This window comes from Paramisgurnus dabryanus, chromosome 9, assembly GCF_030506205.2.
Source record: "Paramisgurnus dabryanus chromosome 9, PD_genome_1.1, whole genome shotgun sequence".
NCBI lineage: Eukaryota > Metazoa > Chordata > Actinopteri > Cypriniformes > Cobitidae > Paramisgurnus > Paramisgurnus dabryanus.
In genome coordinates, this window is record NC_133345.1 from 28,541,980 (window position 1) to 28,560,827 (window position 18,848).

The 18,848-nt window shown below is 38.4% G+C and overlaps 1 protein-coding gene across 1 annotated transcript in view; it reads left to right on the plus strand.

Annotated features, from left to right (window-relative positions):
• Positions 1-18,848, plus strand: part of cmip (c-Maf inducing protein) — a 34,797-nt gene that overhangs the window by 12,549 nt on the left and 3,400 nt on the right. The window contains exons 2-19 of the mRNA XM_065283463.2: positions 1,640-1,765; positions 1,851-1,901; positions 2,941-3,102; positions 3,989-4,030; positions 5,877-5,939; positions 6,463-6,543; positions 6,640-6,743; positions 7,859-7,963; positions 8,813-9,184; positions 10,358-10,423; positions 11,313-11,339; positions 12,176-12,224; positions 12,376-12,483; positions 12,567-12,683; positions 15,654-15,794; positions 16,074-16,121; positions 16,226-16,372; positions 16,458-16,563. Of these exons, the coding sequence (XP_065139535.1) occupies positions 1,640-1,765; positions 1,851-1,901; positions 2,941-3,102; positions 3,989-4,030; positions 5,877-5,939; positions 6,463-6,543; positions 6,640-6,743; positions 7,859-7,963; positions 8,813-9,184; positions 10,358-10,423; positions 11,313-11,339; positions 12,176-12,224; positions 12,376-12,483; positions 12,567-12,683; positions 15,654-15,794; positions 16,074-16,121; positions 16,226-16,372; positions 16,458-16,563 (1,915 nt within the window). The remainder of the gene's footprint in view (positions 1-1,639; positions 1,766-1,850; positions 1,902-2,940; positions 3,103-3,988; positions 4,031-5,876; positions 5,940-6,462; positions 6,544-6,639; positions 6,744-7,858; positions 7,964-8,812; positions 9,185-10,357; positions 10,424-11,312; positions 11,340-12,175; positions 12,225-12,375; positions 12,484-12,566; positions 12,684-15,653; positions 15,795-16,073; positions 16,122-16,225; positions 16,373-16,457; positions 16,564-18,848) is intronic.

The window sequence follows — 18,848 nt, forward strand, 5'->3', positions numbered from 1 at the left end:
CATTGAGTTTGAATCAAATGAAACGCACACTGTTTAAAGCTGTAATCCGTAACTTTTTTCTCTGTTCAACGGCAAGTTACCAGTGCAGAGATCATGGGTTTCGAGTCCAAGGAAGGGCACATTGGCTGGGCCCCAAATGTCGCACTTCATGTGGACTTGTAGTTTCGTGTCCTGTCATGTGCGCATTTCCGTTTAGGTCCACAAGACCGTGGGGTGTCCCATTTGTCATTTACAGTTTTAGAAGTGTTATTTCCAACAGTTATGTATTTCTGTAGCTCACTTAAAAAAATCGCTGTATTATCAGTGCAAAGGTCATGTTTTTCGAACTGGGGAAATGCACACTGGTTAAAGCTGCAATCCTTAATGTCTATGTTGCCATCTCTGTTAAAAACATATAAAAAGGGTAGGTTACTTTACTGCAATGCAGTGTTCCTGTAGCTCAGCTAGTAAATCGCTATGTTGCCAGTGCAGAGATCATGGGTTAGAGTCCAAGGAAACGCACATTGGCTGCGCCCCAAATGTCGCATTTCAGATGGACTTGCAGTCTTGTGTCCGTCATGTGCGCAATTCCGTTAAGTCCACAAGACAGCGGGCCCCATTTGTCATTAATGGTTTCAAAAGTTATTTCGGGTAGTTATGTATTTCTGTATCTCACTTAATAGATTGCTGTATTATCAGTGCAAAGGTCATGTGTTCGAACTGGGGAAACACACACTGATTAAAGCTGCAATCTGTAACTTTTGCTTCTTTTGCATCTCTGTTCAACGGCAAGTTACCAGTGCAGAGTTCGTGGGTTTCGAGTCCAAGGAAATGCACATTGGCTGCGCCCCAAATGTCGCATTTCATGTGGACTTGCAGTCTCGTGTTCGTCATGTGCCCATTCCCGTTTAGGTCCACGAGACTGTGGGGGTATCCCATTTGTCATTTACAGTTTCAAAAGAGTAATTTCCAACAGTTATGCATTTCTGTAGCTCACTAAATCGCTGTATTATCAGTGCAAAGGTCAAGTGTTCGAACTGGGGAAACACACACTGATTAAAGCTGCAATCTGTAACTTTTGCCTCTGCTGCCATCTCTGTTTAATTACAATATTGCAGGTTAAGTAATACAGGTTGCATACTCGCAATGCAGTTTTCCTGTAGCTCAGTCAGTAAAGCATTGCGTTAGCAGCGCAAGAGACAACCCACATACTGACATTAACAAAAATGCACTATAAGTCACTTGACATTTGCCAAATGCTTAAATGTAATGCCCTTTTCTTTACGTGGGTCGAAGTTGAATGACGTTAAACTGATATTTCAAGCGAAATCAAAACTATAAATCATTACTATTAGTTTACCATAAACTCAACACACAAACTCTGATTACTCAGTAAATGATTTTTATTTTTTACCTAAAAAAAGTTATGGATCACACCTTTCAAAAAAACAACACTTTGAATTAAAGTATCTGTTAAATGCATGCAAGTGTAGATCAGGATCTTACTTAATATTATCAATACATCATAATGACTTTCTGTGCCTTTTATGTGGTCTAAGTGACGTAGGATTCTTGCGTTTAGAGGTGCAAAAGGTCCTTAACAGCTGCGGTTTCAGATCGTTGACTGCAAAACTGAACGCGTGTTTTCCTGTTTCTGCAGCCCACAGGATATATGGAGGCCCCTTTGTCTTACAGCACTATAGAGGATCTGCAGTTGTTGTCTTGGGACAATGCACCCAAATACTGTGTCCAGCTAAGTTTTCCAGGGGGGACGGTACTCCTGCAGGTAACCTCAACCTTTGTTTAATTACGCACATGTTGCCATTATCTTCTCGCTCTGACTCATTTTTGAAATGTTTGTGTGTTCACAGGCTGCTAACAGCTATTTGCGAGACCAGTGGTTTCACTCTATACAGTGGAAGGTAAAGACAAGGTTTTTTTTCGGAAACATAAAATTGCAGACGTCATCAATATAATTTTGCATGTCGGATTTTACAGAAGTGTATAAATACCGCTCTGCGTAAAGTTGATCCAAAAATTGCCTCGGCCACAAATAGAAAAACATTTGAGTCACCCTCGTGTTGTTTCAAACTTAGTTGACTGACTTTCTTTTGAAGAAACTTGTAGAATTCATTTTTATTGGCATTTATTGCACAGACAAAAATATAATACAGGTTTGGATTAACATAAGGGTGAGTAAATGATGACAGAAATGTTTTTTTTTATTCTTAACGCCTTTTCAGCATATATGGCTATATTCATGCTAATTTGGTATTTCCAATTTACCTAACTTGCATGTTTTTGGGATAAAATGTGGGATAAAATCTGAGTAAACCTACGCTGACATAGGAAGAACATGCAAACTACACATAGAAAGGCCACCTGGCCTAGCCGGGGACCTTCTTGCTGTGAGGCTGCCCGACAGAAATGTTTTATGGGTGCACTATCCCTTTAAGAAAATATGAGACTAAGTGGGATCCACAACCAGATAATATTTTTTTTTTTCAGAATTATCTTGACGTTTTGTGACCCTGTCTATTAAATCCTGACTAAAGTCTCATAAGCATTAAAGACATTGATTACAATCTTTGACATGACCTTACTCAGACAATATTAAAGATATCAAAGTTATATTTTCACAGAATAGATAACATATGATGATTTTATATAGAAAACACTAAATCACAAAAATTACTTTAGCTGGGATTTCACAGGCAGGTGTACAAATGAAGTGGCATTCGTACACACTTCGTATACAAATACAAACCTGAAATCCTGACCCACATAGCCATGGCTGATTTCTGTGTACATTTACTCCGATACCATACCAGCTGTTATATATTATGAGCAATGCTCTATTATGGCACCAAAGCATGCTGGTTTCATAACAGTCGGTCGCATTGGTTAAAAAGGCAAGCGTGTGTAATCTAGGTTATCCATCTGCCGTTGACTCATTCGTAGAAAAAGATCTACAAGTACCGCAAGGTGCTGAACAACCCGAGCCGATGGGACGTGGTACTGAAGGAGATCCGAGCTCTGGTGGACATGGCCCTGACCTCACCACTCCAGGATGACTCCATACATCAGGCACCGCTCCACATCATCTCCACCCTGCTGGCTGAGGTACGTCACGAGGCACTCACGGTTACCAAGCTATTTAAATGAGGAGGTACCGGGGTCATTAGCTACTTAGTATCAGTGTTATTGTTGTTGGGTAATTGCGTTGTAATTAGTGATTCTTGCTAAGGCAATTATATTATCATTATATAAATAGTTTTCCACCCCACACTTTGTGTAACCTGTCCTGCAGCCTTTGTGTTGTGGACATAAATACTTCAAATTCTGCAGAGCACGAAGAGGTGTGCTGAATGAATTGACTTGATGAGCCTGATGGATGAAAAAACGTGTAAAAAATCTAATTGATTTATAGGGATTTGTAATGGAACGAAATATCACACATAACTTAAATCACTTTAGTAATGGCTTTACAAATCATTGAAAAGTTGTCAGGCCACAGAACTTAATTTATGAGATACTTTGTCGTTTAAGGCACCGTTTAACTGGCATATTTAGCAAGTTTTAGAGGTGAGTATATTCGAAACATTATAGCAGGTTACATATTTGTCAAATGTAGAGTTACCCGTGGTTGTCTCTTCTGTGGCTGTGGTTTAGTAAGACTTTTGTACCCGAGGTTTCAGATGGCATTGCTTCTGCTACACTCGAAACATCTCCTTTTCTAAGTGCGCTCGCAGATAGAAAAAAATAGTTGCGTCTGCACATGAGCTGTGGAAAAAAAATTATATTCCTACTTAGAATCAATTTAGTATTTCTTCTGAATGAAGTTTTGAGAACAGATCTCTGGAAGGCCTTTGGTTAAAAAGTCGCACAAGGTTTCTCCAGAAAAGCATTAACTTTGTAAAACCATTGCTTGCTGGTTGTTGAGTCACATTGCTGTAAATTTGCTAGCCAATGAATTGTCAACATTGCATTTGTGTCACTTCCTTCCCAGAACACTAACCTCAGCGCTCAGGACCATGAGAACATCATTGTGGTGAGTGAGTTTGCCCTTTTTTGTCAGTGACTTTAAACTAAGATTAACACGCGTGGTTTCTTCACGTAAAGTTAGGGCTGTCCTTTGTGTATTTATTATATTTTATATACATATACATATACATGTATATTTATCTAATATAATATAATATAATATATAAAAATATAATATATAATAATATTCATATATATATATATATATATATATATATATATATATATATATATATATATATATATATATATATATATATATATATATATATATATATATATATATATATATATATATATATATATATATATATATATATATATATATATATATATATATATATATATATAATTTTATATTATATTATATTTTTTATATATTATGTTATATAATATTATATTATATTAGATAAATATACATGTATATGCATATAAAATATAATAAATATATATAAATATATATATTAGGGCTGGCTATAGAATAATCTAGATTAATCTCATACAAAATAAAAGTAATTTTTTGCATAATATATGAGTTTGTGATGTGTGTAAATATTATGTATATTTAAACAAACACACATACATATATATACATTTAAGAAATGTTTTATTTATATATGATTTTTTTATTTATATATAATATGGAATATATAAAAATATATATACATATACACATGTACCGGTAAATGTTTCTTAAATACATACATGAATATGTGTTTATTTATATATACATAATAATTACACACAGCACAAACTTATGTCATGCAAAACATTACTTTTTTTTTGTATGAGATTAATCTATATTCATCTATGCCCAGCTCTTATATATATAGAAATAATTTGTATTGGAAAATAATGTAAATTATGCATGTAAAGTATGTAAATACATAAAAACTGATAAATGTACAAATACATGTACATTTTCTTAAATGTATATATGTTTGTGTTTTTATACACGTACATACATGCATACATACATATATACACACACACACACACACACACACACACACACACATGATGATGATAGATATATATAAATCTATATATATTTGGTGTTTTGCAATGTTATAGTGATCATATATAATTGTTTCTTAGGCTTTTTAATAAAATGCATCCAGAAAATACAGGAAATGTGTATATAGTATTAAAAACTGTATAAACATGTAAACTGATGTGTCAAGTATTAAGGGTAAACTCCTCTTCCACTTGAGCAATAGCAGGAAACTGCGTGATCTCTTAAACCTAAATAAAATAAAATTCTAATTTTTTAATTTTAAAGAAATTAGTCTTTTTACTTCATTCTGCTCAAAAACACTCAAGATGTGTTTAGTGCAAAGAGAGGTCACCCTAAACATCGATGATGCCTAAAAAAGACATTTAGTCCTGAAAATTAATTTTGAACTTTTTTCTACAGAATTCCTCTATTTTCTATTTGTATTTAAATAAAATAGATTGAAAAATAAATATGGATGGACATTAAAACTTCTAAAACAACAAGTCTGGTGGTGGTGGTGGCGGCCTAAGACTTTTGCACAGTACTGTATATATAAATTATACACATTTCACACACATATATTATGCAAACTTTTATTTTGTACGCGATTAGTCATTTGACAGCACTAGTAAAAGTGCATAAAAGTGTATTGCTAACAATGGCAGGGTTACATAACGTGTATTAAGATACTCTAGATTAAAATTGATTTCAAAATGTAGCAGAACACCATAGAGACAGGGCATGCATGCACAGCTGCGATGGACCAGGTTATGCATTCCCTAAAAATTGGGATGAAAGGCAACAAGACACAGCATGTCTGTTTGGGGGTTGACTAATGGTTTGATTCTGTGTGTAGGCCATCGCACCCCTGCTGGAGAATAACCATCCTCCTCCTGATCTATGTGAATTCTTCTGCAAGGTAAACAGGGTTGTATTTCTGGCTGAAATCATATTTTAACTATTTTTAGTATTTTCTTGAGAATGAGATGAGACATGTTCCAGAAAGCACTTTAAGAAATACCTTTCATGCCATAACGTGCAATAAGAGTTTAGTCATAGCACCCAACCTTAGTTTATCATCTGACACCAATACTTTAAAGGGATAGTTCACCCAAAAATGAAAGTTCTGTCATCATTTAATGACCCTCACATTGTTTCAAACCTGTATAAATGTCTTTGTTCTGCTGAACACGAAGGAAGATATTTGCATTGAAGCGGGAAACAGAAGCACCATTGAAAAAAATACTGGAAGTCAATAGTGCTTAAAAACGGTTCGGTTACAAACAATACTCAAAATATCTTCCTTAATGCATTGTTATTGCAGGTTTGTTATAGTAAATGATGCATGAATTTTCATTTTTGGGTGAACTATCCCTTTAAGGATATTTGCTGATGATATGTATGTATTAATCAATATCTTTCTATTGTGTTTCTGTATGCAGCACTGTAGGGAGCGTCCTCGCTCGATGGTGGTGATTGAAGTCTTCACTCCTGTGGTTCAAAGAATCCTCAAACACAACATGGTGGGTGGGCACGATTACACCAGACGTGCTTTTCACTTCACACGTCGCTGCTCTCATATACTGATACCCGGTGTGCCTTTCTTGTTTTTTTTCCAGGACTTTGGGAAATGCCCAAGACTCCGTCTCTTTACTCAGGAGTATATTTTGGCTCTGAACGAACTGAATGCCGGCATGGAAGTAGTTAAAAAGTTCATTCACAGGTTAGAGATTTAAAGGTCTTTCGTGTAAATCCAAGTTTGTGTTCAAACCAGATATTAAAGGAATAGTCTACTCATTTTCTATATTAAACTATGTTATTACCTTAACTAAGAATTGTTGATACATCCCTCTATCATCTGTGTGCGTGCACGTAAGCGCTGGAGCGCGCTGCGACACTTTGATAGCATTTAGCTTAGCCCCATTCATTCAATGGTATCAAACAGAGATAAAGTTAGAAGTGACCAAACACATCAAAGTTTTTCGTATTTAAGACGAGTAGTTATACGAGCAAGTTTGGTGCTACAAAATAAAACGTAGCGCTTTTCTAAGCGGATTTAAAAGAGGAACTATATTGTATGGCGTAATAGCACTTTTGGGAGTACTTCGACTCGCCTGAAAAGTCCGCTCCCCTTCTCCCTCTCATAATGGGAGAGGGAGAGTGTTACTGCGCCGAGTCGAAGTACTCCCAAAAGTGCTGTTCCGCAATAAAATATAGTTCTCTTTTTTGAATCTGCTTAGAAAAGCGCTACGTTTTATTTTGTACCACCAAACTTGCTCGTATAACTACTCGTCTTAAATAGGAAAAACGTTGTTGTGTTTGTTCACTTCTAACTTTATCTCTGTTTGAAACCATTGAATGAATGGGGCTAAGCTAAATGCTATCAAAGTGTCGCAGCGCGCTCCAGCGCTTACGTGCACGCACACAGATGATAGAGGGATGTATCAACTCTTCTTAGTTAAGGTAATAACATAGTTTAATATTGAAAATGAGTAGACTATTCCTTTAACGGAAGAGTTTGTGGGCTGCTTGGTTTATATTTTTGCATGCTGCGGTGTGTACTCTATCCCAGACACTATGTTTATCAAAACAAATTGTTTGTGAAAGTCAAACAAATTTTGATATATATATGACAAATTCCTCAAGTTTCGTTTTTTCCCAGCGGGATATGGGATGAGACGTAAGCTGTATGTTTATAAACCGAGAGGAAACCCCTGTCTTTGAATTGTTTTTTTCTTCATGCTGTTACAGATTTGCTTTCCTTTAGCTGTCATTACGAGCATGTTTGGACAACAAAACCTAAACTATCTAAACTTTTTTGATGTGTTATGATTTTAGCATGCACGGTCCCACAGGACAATGCCCTCATCCTCGAGTGCTACCCAATCTTGTAGCGGTCTGCCTCGCTGCCATCTACTCCTGCTATGAAGAGTTCATCAACAGGTGCGTTTGAATCACCGGTTTTCCCATCCCATGAGATGATGTTTACCCCTGAGACCCGAGCACAAGATATTTATCTAAATCCAATTTGCCAGCTGCACCATCGCCTACTGTTCTGTGTGTGTTGATTTTAAAATGGTCTTAAAATACTCTAGCCTTCATTTCCAACCACTTTTGTTTTGTAACAAACAAAACAATGACGTGGTCTTGCATTTTTGGTCTTGCATGTCCTGTTTGTGTCATCTGGGCCATGGTGATCCTACCTGAGAGAAATGAGGGAACTATTTTCTTAAGTTTCCATGATCCTCACCGACTCAAGAGAGTCAGAGCTCACTCCCCAGGCCTTCATCATCTCTGTTCTCTTCTTGTTTTTGTTTCAGTCTGTTCCCTCGTTCGCTCTCTCGCTGAATCATTTGAATCTTTTCCATAACTACGGTTCACAGATAATTACTTGTTGAGCAAGCATGGTCTTAACATAAACAGTTTTGTGTGCTACTTAAAGTCTGATGGCAAATCTTATTGGTTTAAAAGGTTTTCCCAATTTAACAATTTAAGTTAACTGACCAATATGCTGACAAACTAATAATAGCAAAAAAGTGCAGGGAGCACCCAGCAGCATTCTGGAAAACATTTAGTAAAACTTAAAGAAGTAAACAACCACAAGCGACAAGTATACAATAGACAGAAGCAGGTTTAAAGGCTGGTGTCTGTAAAGTAAACACAGTTTTGCTGCAAGTCTACTACCACTAATAACCAACAAACATTTGTATTAGTTTTGTTTGTTGTTTGGCAGAACAATAAACTGTTGACTGACAGCGTACCAATATCTTTCTTTCTTTCTGTCTCTTTCAGCCGAGACAATTCACCCAGTCTGAAGGAGATCCGGAATGGCTGTCAGCAACAGAGCGAGAGAAAACCGCCCATGCCCCTGCGCCTGCTCCGTCCGGAGCCACCAACGCCACCTCCGACCACCACACTGTCCCCTCCGCCTCCCCTACCCCTTTCACCCCCACCTTCAATCGTCAACTCCAGCGAGATCCTTGTGGAGTTGGAGCGTAACAACAACACCACTAACACGTTGCATAAGGCCCCCGTGGAGGGCGACAACGAGCCCAACCTGATCGACTGTCTATTGGTCAGCCCTGCGCTCAACGCCCTGTCCATTCAGTTGCCTGCACACGCCGACAGAGTGCTGGGCTGTTTTGCCCTCATCCTAAAGATGCTGTGAGTCGCCATACCTTATCATCATCATCATAGTGTGTTTGTACTGTTTGTTTTCATTAAGGGCGTTTTTACACATGGGTTGTTTGAAGGGTTTTTGCCTTAGTTTGTTTGGTTTAGGCGCATAAAGCATGGCAATCACTTTCAGATCTGCAACTAAAAAATCAGCCTGAGATGGGCCCAAGTTTGTGCTTTTAAAGGGACACTCCACTTTTTTTGAAAATCTGCTCATTTTCCAGCTCCCCTAGAGTTAAACATTTGATTTTTACCGTTTTGGAATTCATTCAGCCGATCTCCGGGTCTGGCGCTAGCACTTTTAGCATAGCTTAGCATAATCTATTGAATCTGATTAGACCATTAGCATCACGTTAAAACATAACCAAAGAGTTTAGATATTTTTCTTATTTAAAACTTGACTCTTCTGTTGTTACATCGTGTACGAAGACCGACAGAAAATTTAAAGTTGCGATTTTTCTAGGCAGATATGGCTAGGAACTATACTCTCATTCTAGCGTAATAATCAAGGACTTTGCTGCTGTAACATGGTGGCAGCAAGGGTAGTGATATTACGTAGTGCCTGGAAATAGTCCCCTGCTATTAAAAGTAACCAAGAGGACTATTTTCGGGCAGTGCGTAATATCACTACGCCTGCTGCAGCCATGTTACGGCAGCAAAGTGCTTGATTATTACGCCAGTTTGAGAGTATAGTTCCTAGCCATATCAGCTTAGAAAATCGCAACTTTTAATTTTCCGTCGGTCTTAGTACACTATTTAACTACAGAAGAGTCAAGTTTTAATATATATAGAAAATATCGAAACTCTTTGGTTATTTTTGAGCATGATGCCAATGGTCTAACCAAATTCAATGGATTGTGCTAAGCTACGCTAAAAGTGCTAGCGCCAGACCTGGAGATCGGCTGAATGGATTCAAAACTGTAAGAATCAAATGTATAGGGGAGCTGGAAAATGAGCATATTTTCAAAAAAAGTGGAATGTCCCTTAAAGCTTTATCCACCTACACCTAATGCTATTGGGAAGCATTTAGTTAGCATTTAGTTAGCATTTCACGTTTCGGTTTTTGTTTATCAGCAGCTATTGCCCCATCTTAAATACTAAGGTTCTTATTTTCCCTATATCCGATTATCTAATTTCTCCTCTGGGCTTTTCTCTCCACAGATCAGACTACGATGACTGGAGACCAGCACTGGCCAGCTTGCTTCAACCAATCCCATTCCCAAAAGAGTAAGAGCCTCTTCATATAGGGCTGGGAATTGTGAAATGAAATCACTTTGGATTTAAATTCAATTTGAATAAGGATTCTGTTGGATTTCGATTTGATTCCTTTCAATTTGATTCATTTAGGGATAACTCACTTGCACTACACAACAGGCTGTGGATAGTGTATAGTGTAATAATTCTGCGTATACCATATTTGTACTAACTTCTGCTTCTCACCCTGTTCTGCTTTTCTTTCATCTTAATTGCTTTTCTTTGAAATCAGTCACACTGCGTCATCATCTGCTGATTTATTAGAATTTCGAATCTTTATACCCTCTGCGTCACTTGCTGTTGTCCTATGACTTTTTGGCCTACTTCATCTCTCGCTCGTTCCCTTTTTCCCTTTCGTAATCCCAAACGAATGATATCAGTGGCTCTACGTACATGCGGTGGGTTGGTCTCCAGAGGGGTGTTGTGAAGGGGAGAGTTCTGACGTGGGCTAACCGCAGCAGGGCTCTGCGTTGGGATCGTGGGTATTGGGCGAGGTGTCTCGGGTCCTCTGTGACTCCTGTAATTGGCCCTGCAGGACGCCTGGCATCATTACAGGTTGCCACAGGTGGGGGGCTCACCTGCGCTCGTACGCCACGCGGAGCTTTCAGCCTTCATTAGAAAATGTTAACAAGAGCCGGACGCATCCCAGAGCAATTGTGACACATGCAAAACACTTTATGAGGTCCTCGCAGGCATGCGAACAACAATTTTGATTTGCAATTGTAACATCATGCATGTCGAGGCAAGCACATGCGAGTCTACGTGCAAGCTAAGAAAGCAACAAGTATAATTATGTAAAAGTGATGCCACTTTATTTTGTGTGCCTGATTGTGTTTTTCTCTGTTTGCTGTCTCCTCTCCAGGGCCCTCGCACATGCCAAATTTACAAAGTAAGTGACATCTGTAAGAGCCCCAGTGTATAAAGAACACAAGATTACGTAGTCACTTAATAATAATAATAGTCAATTAAATTAATGTTCTCAATTCTAAACAAGGACAAAATAGCATAGATAATAAAAATTTGGTTATGATTTACTCTAGTGCTGCAGAATAAAAGTTTTTGTTTATATAATATATGTGGGTGTACTGTGTATAATAATTATGTATAAATTCACACACACACACACACACGCGCGTATATGTAAATAATTAAGAAACATTTGCATGTGTATAAACATATTTAAATATAATTTATATTATATATATATAAATATTTATTATATAAATATTTTTTTCTTAAAATGATAAATGTATGTGTGTGTATTTATATATACATAATTATTATACATAGTACACACACATATATTATGTAAATAAAAAAGTTTATTCTGCAAATGATCAGTTGCGATTATGCAGTTTTATACCCTTTTTTTTACATAAGACAGAATAGAACTTTGCCATGTAATAAAAGAGGAAAATGAATTTACAAAAAAAATCTATTTTTATTTATTTTTTATACTTTTATTTTGTTTTGCATTAAAATCTTCAGTCACCAATAAATACACATACGTAAATATCCAATAAAATTCTCCACAAAGATAGTCGTATTGGTTGGTATCGACATAAGGGTGTAAATAGTGACATTTTTATTTTTGCATGTAGTGTACCTTTAAATAATGTTTTTTTATACAAATATCAATCTTTCCCTAGTTGTCAAACATATACTATGTTAGTTTCAGGTCACACCTTTTCTGTCATTAAACAATCCTGTTGTTTTTTTTAACAGAGAGTTGAAATATGTCATTCAGAGGTTTGCCGAGGACCCCAGACAAGAGGTGAGACAAGGATACTGTAGTTTACAGAAAGGGCGTTGTTTGGTTTTTATTTTAAAAGGAATGCTTACTTAATATTGTGACTGTAGACTTGGTAAACAATGGTTTGTTGGGCGCTCATAAATGTGTATGCGTGTGTGTCTGTGTCTCACAGGTCCACTCCTGTTTGCTCAGTGTGCGCTCTGGAAAGGACGGGTGGTTTCAGTTGTACAGTCCAGGGGGCGTGGCTTGCGACGACGATGGAGAGTTGTTTGCTAGCATGGTATGGTATGGTTTGGTTTAGTCTTTCTTGGTTTAGTCCTCTCCTATATCTGCTTTATGGCCTGATGTCTTTCATTCCCACAGGTCCACATTCTCATGGGTTCCTGCTATAAGACGAAGAAGTTTCTTTTATCGCTGGCCGAAAATAAGCTTGGACCCTGTATGCTATTGGCCCTACGGGGGAACCAGACCATGGTGGAGGTACATAATAGTGACTATGGCTTTATTTCAAAATGTAGCAAGCTTCCTACCTTAGCAAGATTTTCAGGCACCATAAGCACGTTCCGAAATGATGCTACTTACCTTGTAAGGTACCATCAGGTAGATATTGCACTCGTTAATGAAAAAGTTGCTAACAGTCAGCAGTTTCAATATGATTGGCCGTCTTTCCACAATTTACAGTAGATGGGGTGTCTGGCCCTAATATATTTAAAAAACAAATTGGATTGGTCACTGCTGACTCTTCAGTTCTTGGCCAGCTGCAAAGTGATTCAGACTTGGTCAGTAAGTAGAAGTCTAGCTTTGGCAAGCACTGTTAAGCCTTGGTTATTCTCGACGCGTCCGCATGAGCACTTTGGTGAAAATGACTTGAATGCGAATTGGGTGGTCGTGGTTGCTTGTGTATTTGTGTAGTTTAAGTGTTCATGAGCTTAAAGGGATAGTTCGGCCAAAAATGATATTAAACCCATGATTTACTCACCCCCAAGCCGTCTGAGACGCATATGTCCATAATTTTTCAGACGGACACATTTTCAGTTATTTTAGAAAATGTTTTAGATCTTTCAGTTAATTAAATGTAAAGTTACAGGGTCCACGTCCTTCAAGTCCAAAAAATGTACGTTTATCCTTCCCCAGGATGATAAACAAAGGCCTTCTGAGAGTAATCCATGCAGTGTTGATGTAGAAATGTCCATATTTAAAACTTTATAAATGAAAATAACTAGCTTCTGGTAGAGCTGACATCTTAGAGGCTGTTTACACTTGGCATTAACATGCGTTTTCATCGATCGGATCACAAGTGGACGACGTTAATGCCAGGTGTAAACGGTGTTCAAAACGTTTTGAGCTCGTCCACTTTCAACCACAGAGGTAGTTGAAACCCCTTTCGATCGGATTGCTTTTGTAGTGTAAACGCACATGTGGTTGAATGTGTTCGAACAGCCACACGCGGAAGCTAGTTATTTTCGTATTTTCAATATGGATATTTCTACAACAACACTGCACGGATTACCCTCAGAAAGCCTTTGTTTATCATCCTGGAGCCGTTTGGATTTGCATTTTTGGGACTTTAAGGACGTGGACCTGGCAACTTAACATTTGATGAAAAGGATAGTTCGGCCAAAAATGATATTAAACCCATGATTTACTCACCCCCAAGCTGTCCGAGTTGCATATGTCCATCGTTTTTCAGACAAACACATTTTCGGATATTTTAGAAAATGTTTTAGATCTTTCTGTTCATTAAATGTGAAGTTACGGGGTCCATGACCTTCAAGTCCAAAGAAAGTGCATCCATCCTTCACAAAATAAATCCAAACGGCTCCAGGATGATAAACAAAGGTCTTCTGAGGGTAATCCGCGCGGTGTTGTTGTAGAAATATCCATATTTAAAACTTTATTAACGCAAATAAATACCTTCCGCCATCTTAGTCGCGTCCGCATTCAGGATGAGAGCTTACGCAGCCTACGGAGGCTACTCTGCTGCTGCTCTGTGCCCCCGCCCTCCGAATTTGTCATACGTCACTAAGAAAAGTGTGTACACTACGCTAATACTGAGTCTAAGATGGCGGCGCTACCGGAAGGTATTATTTTCGTTAATAAAGTGCGGATTAACCTCAGAAGACCTTTGTTTATCATCCTGGAGCCGTTTGGTTTCAATTTGTGAAGGATGGACGCACTTTTTTTGGACTTGAAGGTCGTTGACCCCGTAACTTCACATTTAATCAACGGAAAGATCTAAAACATTTTCTTAAATATCCGAAAATGTGTTTGTCTGAAAATCAATGGACATATGCAACTCGGACAGCTTGGAGGTGAGTAAATCATGGGTTTAATATCATTTTTGGCCGAACTATCCCTTTAACTGATACATCTAAAACATTTTCTAAAATAATTGAAAATGTGTTCGTCTGAAAAACGATGGACATATGCATCTCAGACAGCTTGGAGGTGAGTAAATCATGGGTTTAATATAATTTTTGGCCAAACTATCCCTTTAAAGCGTGCTAAACCCTTTACATTAGTAGTACTGTTTTTGTAGTGTGAAGAATTGATATTAAGTAAATAAATGAAAAGTTCAACCAAAAATTTTAAATCTCTCATACTTTACTCACCCCTTATGTCTTCCCAAACGTTATTTCTTCAACAAACACAAACAAATAATTTTAAAATGTAGTCATGTATAGCCATGGTGTCGTCTTTTATGGGAGCTCAACATGTTGAAGCCCCAAAATTTTCATCCATCCATCATTAAAGTAATCCAAATTACTTTGTTGTTTGGCTAATATGTATCTTCTGAAGTAAAACAAATTTGTTTAAGAAAGTTTTGCGATTAATTTGTGGTATTCATCAATGGCAACACGATAAATTCATATAACATGATAATGATGGATGTATATGTGCACATTTTAAAGGTAACATGACAGCATTTTATTATAAAATCAATATGTTTCTGTTCATCTGAAGAACTGAAGTCCTATACATCTAGGATGGCATGAGGCTAAGTAAAGTATAAGAGATTTTTATATTTACATGTATGCATTTGGCAGACACTTTTGTTTAAACCGACTTATAGTGCATTACAAATTTTTTTATATCAGTATGTGTGGTCCCTGGTTCAAACCAATGACCTTTTGTGCTGCTGATGCAATCCTCTACCACTGAGCATTACGGGAACACATATCAGGGTGATTTGTTCTTTTAAGGGTTTGCATAAAAAGACAAGCAGACTTTGAAGTGTTTTTTACTTGATTAAATCATTAAAACACTTTAGCCATTAACCATTCACCTAATACTGTCGTTAATCGTCCATATCGAGTCTTATCACCTATCCTAAGATCTCATTTATGTGAAGATGCTACCTTAAGAACTCAACAGTACAGCCTTAAGAAATGTTGTGCTTTTGCGAAATACGTCAAATGCGGCAGTCACACCGTGTGTTGTTTTGAGCAGATCCTGTGTCTTATGCTGGAGTATAACATCATTGAGAACAAGGACACCCAGCTACAGATCATCTCCACCCTGGAGAGCACCCAGGTCGGCCTGCGTATGTACGAGCAGCTGTGCGACAGACAGCGAGAGCTTAAAGAACTGGTAAGCACATGAGCCAGTTTCATAAATCAACACCAGATCGTTTCATTCTTGCGCTTCATACTTGGATAATCGACATTCATTGCACAGTCATCGTTGTGTCGTCAGAGGGCAAGCAAAGCCTGTTGGTTTAAATCAGTGCTCCAGTTTTCACAGAAAGACAGAACTGGCCCATTTACAATTTTTTGTGCATTGGCACCAAATGCATTCACAAGCGCCGCCTAGTGTATGAAATGAAAACTGCACAGATAAAGGATGTCTCTGTTTTTTCTTCTTTTCTAGCAAAGAAAAGGAGGACCTACTCGACTCACCCTGCCCTCTAAGTCTACAGTAAGTGTGTATATTTGTGTACAGAATTGTCAATGATTTTTTTTCTTGGTTAAAATCTCTTTAAATTAAATTTATAAATTAATTTATCAATACTTTTTCATCAGGATGCTGACCTGGCTCGTCTCCTGAGCTCTGGTTCCTTTGGCAACCTGGAGAACCTCAGCTTGGCGTTCACCAACGTCACCAGTGCCTGCGCCGAACAGCTCATCAAACTGCCGTCCCTCAAACAGCTCAACCTGTGGTCGACCCAGGTCTGGTTTCACCTCTGACTATTTTTAAACCCCTTTACATTAAACAAATGTCAGTTTTAACGTCTTTGGGTTGTTCCTCTCTCAGTTTGGGGACGTTGGGCTCCGCTTGCTGTCAGAGCACCTGGCCTGTCTGCAGGTTCTGAACTTATGTGAGACTCCGGTCACGGACGCAGGCTTGGTCTCCCTCAGCTGTAAGATTTTTATTTTATCACCATGTTTTCTGGTTACAACTGCTGATGAAATGTAAAAGTATTGCATATATTTTCGAGGTATTTAAATCCAATTTGTGCAACAATTTTCATGTTTTAGGTCAGTTGCTCTCAATTCCAGTCCTCACCCCCACCTCCCCTAGAATGTTTTCGATGTCTCCCTATAAAAAACACTGATTTAACTCATCAACTCCCAGAAAAGGCTTGTTAGACTCTGTGGCCCTGTGCAGAACGATCAGCGTGTGACATCACGGAGCGATTTCAAAGCATCTTCCATACACTCTGACTGTGGGTTCACACCACATGCGTTTATGGCATCAAATAGGCTTTATGCCCAGCTGCACTACTTCCTGAACTTCAGCCAGCTCCTTGTTTCCTGTCTGCCATTATTGGACAAACTGATTAATCCAGGTATGGCTGAAGTTCAGGAAGTATTGCAGCTGGGCATAAAGCCTATTTGCGTCTACCACGCATAGTTGGACGCTTGAACATTTTGTACTCGTGTACTCGCTTCATTTGTGCGTGAAAGCTGCTTTGAAATTCTAGTCATCAAAACATTCATGCAGAAATTCGCATCATGGGAGGGGCTTCTGCGACCCCGCTCGCTTCCTGTAATCACTAGGGCTGTGCAAAAATATCAATACAGCTAACTATCGTGATACATTTCTCCATGATAGTGTATCGATATTTCAATCTCTACTATCGATATTTTAAAAACCCATCAAATCCCTCTGTGTGCGTCAAAAGACCTCCTCCGCTGCTGCTGTAGTTGTCGCTGTCCAGTTGTCTGTCACATACGTCCAGTTAGCGTGAGTGACAAAATGGCAGAACATTTTAAAACACCTGCAGCTTTCAAAGCCGACGTGTGGAAGCATTTTGGCTTAAAAAAAGTTTACAAATTCAGCTCTACTTTTTTACATTTTTGATAAAAAAAGGAAAAAGTATTGCAATGTATTGAAACATGCAATGTATTGTATCGTATTATGATACATTGTATCATGACCCATGTATCGTGATACGTATTGTATCGTGAGGCCCTTGCCAATACCCAGCCCTAGTAATCACGTCACTACTAGAGCATTGGTTAACGCGGTGTGTTTTTCCGCCAAAGTTCACATCTTTCAACTCGCACGTTTCCCACGGCAATGCTCAATTCGCGCGAATGAGGCGGAATTGCGTCTACCACGCCGCGCTAAATGCCTCATTCACGCGTCTTCACATTGACTTAAAGGGGACAGAGAATGAAAAACCATCTTTACCTTGTCTTTGTTGAATAATGGTAGTCTACCCGCATTCACGAACATAAAAAAAGTGCTAGACATGCTAAACATCTCAGTCTCATAGAAATTCCTCTTTTAGAAATGTCAGCCAGAAAACGGCCCAATCTGAAAAACTGAAGCTTATGACATCACAGGCATCTCCCTGCCCCTCCACTTTAAAATAATTGGCTACATTTTTGGAGTGGCAGCAAAGTCAGCCAATCAGTAATGAGATTGCAAGTTAAGCCAGTAGGGGGAGCCAAATAGGTGCAAAACCACTTGTTTAAAACCCCCCACCCTAATAGAGCTATCTGAGAGAGGTTTTTAGGAAGCTTCTAAGGCATTACAGACCCAAAAAAAAAATGTCACATCACAGAACAAGGATAAATACCCCGTTCAATCATTCTATGTCACCTTTAACATTGAAATCACTTGTGCTTGGCGCCTCTACCGTGGCTGGTCTGATCGCAGCATAAGGGGGCGTGCACACCAAAGCTTTTTTTACGTAGCTCAAAACGCCCGGCGGAAGCCGACTGGCAGCTTCATTTCAACCGACTGCCAGCTTTCTTCAGCTGAGCACTTTGGTTGCTGTGATACTTTTTGGACTCTTCTCTGCACATGAGCTTGTAATACAGTATAATCTGACATTTCCTTGTACTGGAGAGGTTGTTCGCGCGCAGACGGTTAAAACCAGTAATTGTGTTGTTCCCACTCCCTGGCACGCAGGAAATTTTAGGGTGCCTGGGTTTTAATGACGCGCTCAGATTAATGGCATCAGTTTTAAGAAAGTTGCGGTCATAGTGTTGCCCTTGCTTCTTTTTTGTCCACCAATCAACTGACTCGTCATAAATTAGTAAAAAATGAACACATAAATAAATTAGTAAACCACTGCCCCGCCCCCTGAAACAATTGTGTATCGTCGGTCTCACAAGGCTGACGATAGGACGATCTCAAAATGGGGCGTATTGCCCAACACTACTGTCTCCCAAGTTAAACACACTAATAAGC